Source organism: Mesitornis unicolor, unplaced genomic scaffold (genome assembly GCF_000695765.1).
Source record: "Mesitornis unicolor isolate BGI_N332 unplaced genomic scaffold, ASM69576v1 scaffold30749, whole genome shotgun sequence".
Taxonomy (NCBI): domain Eukaryota; kingdom Metazoa; phylum Chordata; class Aves; order Mesitornithiformes; family Mesitornithidae; genus Mesitornis; species Mesitornis unicolor.
The window spans coordinates 1-5,625 of record NW_010209807.1 but is presented as its reverse complement, the minus strand read 5'-3'; the positions used below and the strand labels follow the sequence as shown (position 1 = coordinate 5,625).

The 5,625-nt window shown below is 46.0% G+C and overlaps 1 protein-coding gene across 1 annotated transcript; it reads right to left on the bottom strand.

The window, feature by feature from the left end:
• Positions 1-4,460: 4,460 nt before the first annotated feature.
• Positions 4,461-5,619, bottom strand: SSTR1 (somatostatin receptor 1). Its single transcript, XM_010192974.1, has one exon. It carries the CDS (start codon positions 5,601-5,603, stop codon positions 4,533-4,535), a length of 1,071 nt encoding a protein of 356 aa, XP_010191276.1. The 5' UTR covers positions 5,604-5,619; the 3' UTR covers positions 4,461-4,532.
• Between the last annotated feature and the right edge of the window lie 6 nt (positions 5,620-5,625).

The window sequence follows — 5,625 nt, the reverse complement described above, 5'->3', positions numbered from 1 at the left end:
GGAGCAAACACTGGCTGGATGGCTGGGCCCAGAGACTGGTAGTGAATGAAGTTATATCCAGTTGGCAGCTGGTCACAAGTGGTGTTCCCCAGGGCCCAGTGTAGGGTACATTTCTGTTTAATAACTTCATCAATGATCTGGATGATAGGATTAAGTGCTCCCTCAGTAAGTTTGCAGAATGTTGATCTGCTTGAGGGGAGGAAGGCTCTATAGAGGGACCTGGACAGGCTGGATCAATGGGCTGAGGCCAATTGCATGACGTTCAACAAGGCCAAGTACTGGGTCTTGCACTTGGGTCACAACAACTCCAAGCAATGCTACAGGCTTGGGAAAGATTGGCTGGAAGGTGGCCAGGCAGAATGAGACCTGGGGGGTGGAATTCACAGCTGGCTGCACATGAGGCAGCAGTGTGTCCAGGTAGCCAAGAAGGCCAACGACATCCTGGCTTTCATCAGGAACAGTATAGCCAATGGGACCAGAGAAGTGATCCTTCCCCCTCTACTTGGCACAAAGGAGGGCACACCTTGAGTACTGTGTCCCATTTTGGGCACCACAGTGTAAGAAAGGCACTGAGGTGCAGGAGAGGGCCCAAAGAAGGGCAACAAAGCTGGTGAAGGGTTTAGAGCACAAGTCTTATAAGGAGCGGCTGAGGGGCTTGGGGTTGTTTAGTCTGAAGAAAAAGAGGCTCAGGGAAGAACTTATCACCCTCTACAACTACCTGAAAGGAGGTTGTAGAGAGGTGGGTGTGGATCTCTTCTCACAAGTTATAACTGGTAGGACAAGAGGAAATTGCGTCAAGTTCTGACAGGGGAAGTTTAGGTTAGATATTGGGATAAACTACACTGAAAGGGTTAACAAAGACTGGCACAGGCTGCCCAGGAAAGTGATGAAATCACCATCCTTGGATGCATTTAAAAGCCATCAAACATGGTGCTCAGGGACATGGTTTAGAAGTGGCATGGTAGAGTTAGATAATGGTTGGCCTTGATCTTAAAGCTCTTTTCCAACCATAATGATGACATGATTCTATGACCTTATGTATGTGCCATGTGAAGACCGCTCTCTCTTTATGTGTACCATGAGGAATAGTCCAGTCCATTGACTAAGTACTAAACAGAGATATCACACTGTTGCGTATAGGTCTTACCTAAACAAATAACAACAGAAGTTGCACAGATTTCAGTGGCACAGGGGCCAATTTCCATGACAATGTGTATACAGTATTTTTAAAATATTAAACTCATGGGTAAAATGCAGCAACATACTACTGGTTATAAATTAAAATTTACCCATTTGTAGATGGATTATGTTATAGCTGTATAAAGAGGCAAGATGTGTTTCACTAAGAAATATGTCACTATTCTTTTTCACTGAATTAAGCATTAGTTCAAATAATTTCCATATGAAATCTGAAGACTCTTATTTACAATTTGGAAAGCATTAAAAGAGTTCTGTTTGTTTTCTGGTACACATTATTTCACAAGGACAACTGTTTTTTTCCTGGTAGTTATGTTCTACTATTTAGAACAATAACACAGAATGAACTAACTTTTCCTTCCAAAGCAAATTAAGAGTGATTTACAGCTGTTGATCACATCTCCGACTGCCAAAGTCAAACTAAACTCAAGGTGAAAAAATAGCAGGAAGAACTGTTAGTTTAGGATAAACAGATTTTGTTTCCAGCTGAAACTACAGAGAGTGTTTAGCCAGCCATCACAGGGGCTCTGCTGGCTGCGAGTGAGCTAGTGCATCCATCTGAAGCAGAGTCTGCCATCTACTGAGGGCCCCACCAACCGCCTCTGCGGCAGCACCCAGCTGCTCTGCCAAGTGTGAACACCCCCACCCACCACAGAGAACTGGAATTAAAGTCCATGTGCTTGGAGGTGTGCAGGCATCCATCACAGCTTTGTTTGAAGGAAAAAGTAAAAAAAAAAATATTAAAAAAAACCCAAACAACCAAAAGCAGGCTCAACTTTTCATCAAAGCCGAGCATCAGGTATGAATCACTGGTTTTTAACTTTTGCTTCATTGTGCTCGATGTTAAACAAATCCAGCAGTAGAAAGTAGACTGATTCTCTATTTAATCTTACCACATATAACAACATGCCTGGGTGAAAAAGAGTGTGAGATTTATACCATTTTTGAAGAGATTGTGAGTGAGATTTTAAGTGAAGCTCTACAAATAGCATTGCGTGGTTTTGTGGGGCATTTTACTGTTTTGACAGATGTTTGGTTCCTGTGAAAAGTTAAATAAGCTTATGAAGAGATTCTGTCCTTTTTTCCCCCATATGTACATGTAAAACATTCCCAAATTAGTATTTGCATGTTTTCTTTAAATGAGGTCCACTGGGAAGTAAAAGAAAAGAAACTGTACAATTGTTAAAGCTTTTCACAAAATATTTTAATAAGGATGTAACAGATACCACATTAGCGATTTTTAAACTAAAATAAGCTGACTCACAGTCCATTGAAGTGAACTGGGATTTTTTTCTCTCATTTCCATGGGCTTTGAATCAGACAAATTTCAAATACTAAATTTATACATTCATTTAACAGTACTTAATTTTTGGTGAAAGAAATCTACAAAGTAGTATCCTGCTTTTAGCTGCTGAGAAAAGTGAAAGGGTATAATTCAACAAAAACCTGTAGTAAGTCCACCACCGCAAATGCTAGATGCCATAATTGTCAACCTCACATTTAACGCTGTACTTAAGCACCTTAGCTACCAGTACAATGCTACGGGTATGCTGCTAATAGAGATTTTCCGAATCTCTTGCTTCAGATTGCCAGTAGCTATAATTAATACAACCACAGTATTGTGCTAGAGAAGTGATTTGTCACAGCTACTGGGACACCTGCCACTGTATGACACTGTTAATATAGGTGGTAGAAAGCAAAGAACATAGCTGCTTATTTCAACACGGTCCATATCGCCTCTTAAGTCTGAGGTAAGAGGGAGCAGGGATAGAAGGTTTTGTTTGATCAGCTGTCATTTGTCAAACAAGAAAGTTTCATTCATCTATATGAAAATTGTTCTGTCATAAGAAGCGAGAAGAGAAAATTCAAGAGAGAGAATTTTTGTGGGGGAGACAATGTAGATGAAAGTTAGAAAAAGTGACAACCTTTTTATCTGAAAAGGAGCCTTATTGAGCGTCACCCCTTTTTAATGCAACCTTGCAAGTAGCCATCACAGACATAGGTACACAGTATAAATTGCTTCAGAGAAACACGTTCACAACACAGTGACAGGAATCAAATAAAAAAAAATCAAACAAAAAGACATCTGGCACACATTAAAAACAACAATTCTCAGAAATGAAACATTAAGAAGCTCTGGGCTGGTATCTTACATTGGTAACATATGAAACCCATTTTATTTTTTAGTGCAACAGAAAAAACTGGAGCTAGGGTAATAGCTATTATCAAACAGCTACTTTTCTTGTCAAGTATTTATTTCAGAGCCTGATGAAGTTTTTGAAACGAATCCCTCTTTTTCATGTATGCTAAAGTGACTTTGCAGCCACCCAGGTCATTCAAAACTGTCTCAGCTCCCTTCATCGCTGTTTCACGGCTGATGGAGCAGGTGCAAGACAATGGCTTCACAGTCTAGTGCTCCCTTTAAACTTTATTATTAGCACACTTTATTGTATGTACGGACACATTCAAACATTTCCCAGCTCAGTGCTCCCCCCGACTCCTGGCTCAGTGCTCTTCTCGCTGCGAGTCACGGGACTGTTTATCTCCCGTTATCAGCAACCGGCTGTGCAGCTCCGGAGCACAGCAATAATCAGATTTGTTTCTGAAGACCTCTTCTTCCCTGCTTCCCTCAAGCATAGCGGAGAGCCAGAGCCCCAGTGAGGTGGAAGCTGTCTGCAAAGCAAGAAACAGCTCCATGACTATGCTGCTTCTTTTCCTGGGGCCTTTTTGCTCCCCGATTTCTTTTTTATTCCTGGGGAGGGGCACAGAGAGGCTACTTGCTCCTTCCTGAGAGAGGGCAAGGTGTATGTTGAGGGGCACTTTTCCCAGCATTTCTGCTCTCTGAAGGGGAGGTGCATACCGACAGACGCGGAGCAGAGTCGCTTTCAGTCAAGGAGAGTCAGAGCCTGAATGCCGGGGCTTGACTGAGGCAGGCTCGACTCAGTGGCCGGGGGGGGTCCCACCAACTGAAGGGGAGGGCAACCTGTACAAAAGGTGAGGGGAGAGTCACTGCAGGGCTCATATAGCCACTCATCAGACACAGAAAGGGGTGGCAGAGCCTGGCTGCCAGACCCCAAGTCGACCCACGAGTGCAGCAATTTGCTAAGTGGGTGTCAAAGCATCAGCGAATGCATCCACTTTCAAGGGAGGCAGACGGGGGGAATGGGGCAGCAGACCAAGGATGTGGGGTTTTCTTTGCTCCTTCTGGTGCCAAACACCACTGCTGGTGGGCAGGACAAAAACCCCTTCCCTCCCAGCCTCCCCATGCCACAGCCCTGGCCTCGCTCACCCTCCTGCTGGGGGGCAGTAGGGAGCAGGGGCTCAGAAATGCTTCCTCAGAGGGTGGTAATCCTGGAGGTGCAAGTGCCGTTCCTGTACATGCTCCCTGACTCCAAGTTGTCTGGGGGAAAGTCCTCCACGCTGTATGCCCTGCTCTTGAGGGCAGTGGCATAATAGTCGATGGGTTCCTCTGCAGCATTGTCCATCCAACTGAGGCAGAGCAGCCGCTGGAAGGACCGCTTGAAGTTGTCTGAGAGAAAGCCATAGAGGATGGGGTTGGCACAGCTGTTGGCATAGCCCAAGATGACAGAGAGCTGGCTAATGGTGGCATCATCCTGCTCCACGAAGACATTGACCAGCTGTACGATGTAGAATGGCATCCAGCAGATGACAAAGACCATCACCACCATCATGACCATGAGGGTGATCTTGCGCTCTGAGCGTTTGCGTTGTTGCCAGCCAGCCTTCAGGGCCACCATGCGCATCTTGGCAATGATAAGGATGTAGCAGAGGCAGATGGCCACCACGGGCAGCAAGAAGCCCATCAGAAAGGTGTAGACTACAAAGACCACCAGCCACCTCTGTGTGGGCTCTGGCATGAGCATGTTACAAGCCACCGTTCCATCACTGTTGGCCGCTGTGTTGGAGAAGATGATGATGGGCAGGATGATGATGATGGAAAGCACCCAGACACCCAGATTAACCATCTTAGCCACAGTGGGCCGACGGTACCTAGCTGCCTTGATGGGGTGCACCACAGCAATGTAGCGGTCCACACTGAGCACAGTCAGGCAGTAGATGCTGGTGAACATGTTGATGGCATCCACACTGAGCACCAGACGGCAGAGCAGTGAGCCAAAGGGCCAGTGGTGCAGCAGAGTAGAGGTGACCAGAAACGGGACACTGAGCATCAGCAGCTCGTCCGCGATGGCCAAGTTGAGGATGTAGATGTTGGTGGCCGTCTTCATCTTGGCATAGCGTAGGATCACGTAGATGACCATAGAGTTGCCGCACAGCCCCACCAGGCATACCACGGAGTAGATGAATGAGATGAGGATGGCGCTGCCCTGAGACTCACTCAGGGTGCTGTTCGGGGCGCCAGAGGAGTTCCTGCCGCCCGAGTCCATGCCCCCCGCCGCCGCCGCCTCC

Excerpts from the sequence above, each read along its gene's own strand:
- SSTR1 (XM_010192974.1), bottom strand. The coding sequence starts at position 5,603 with ATGGACTCGGGCGGCAGGAACTCCTCTGGCGCCCCGAACAGCACCCTG.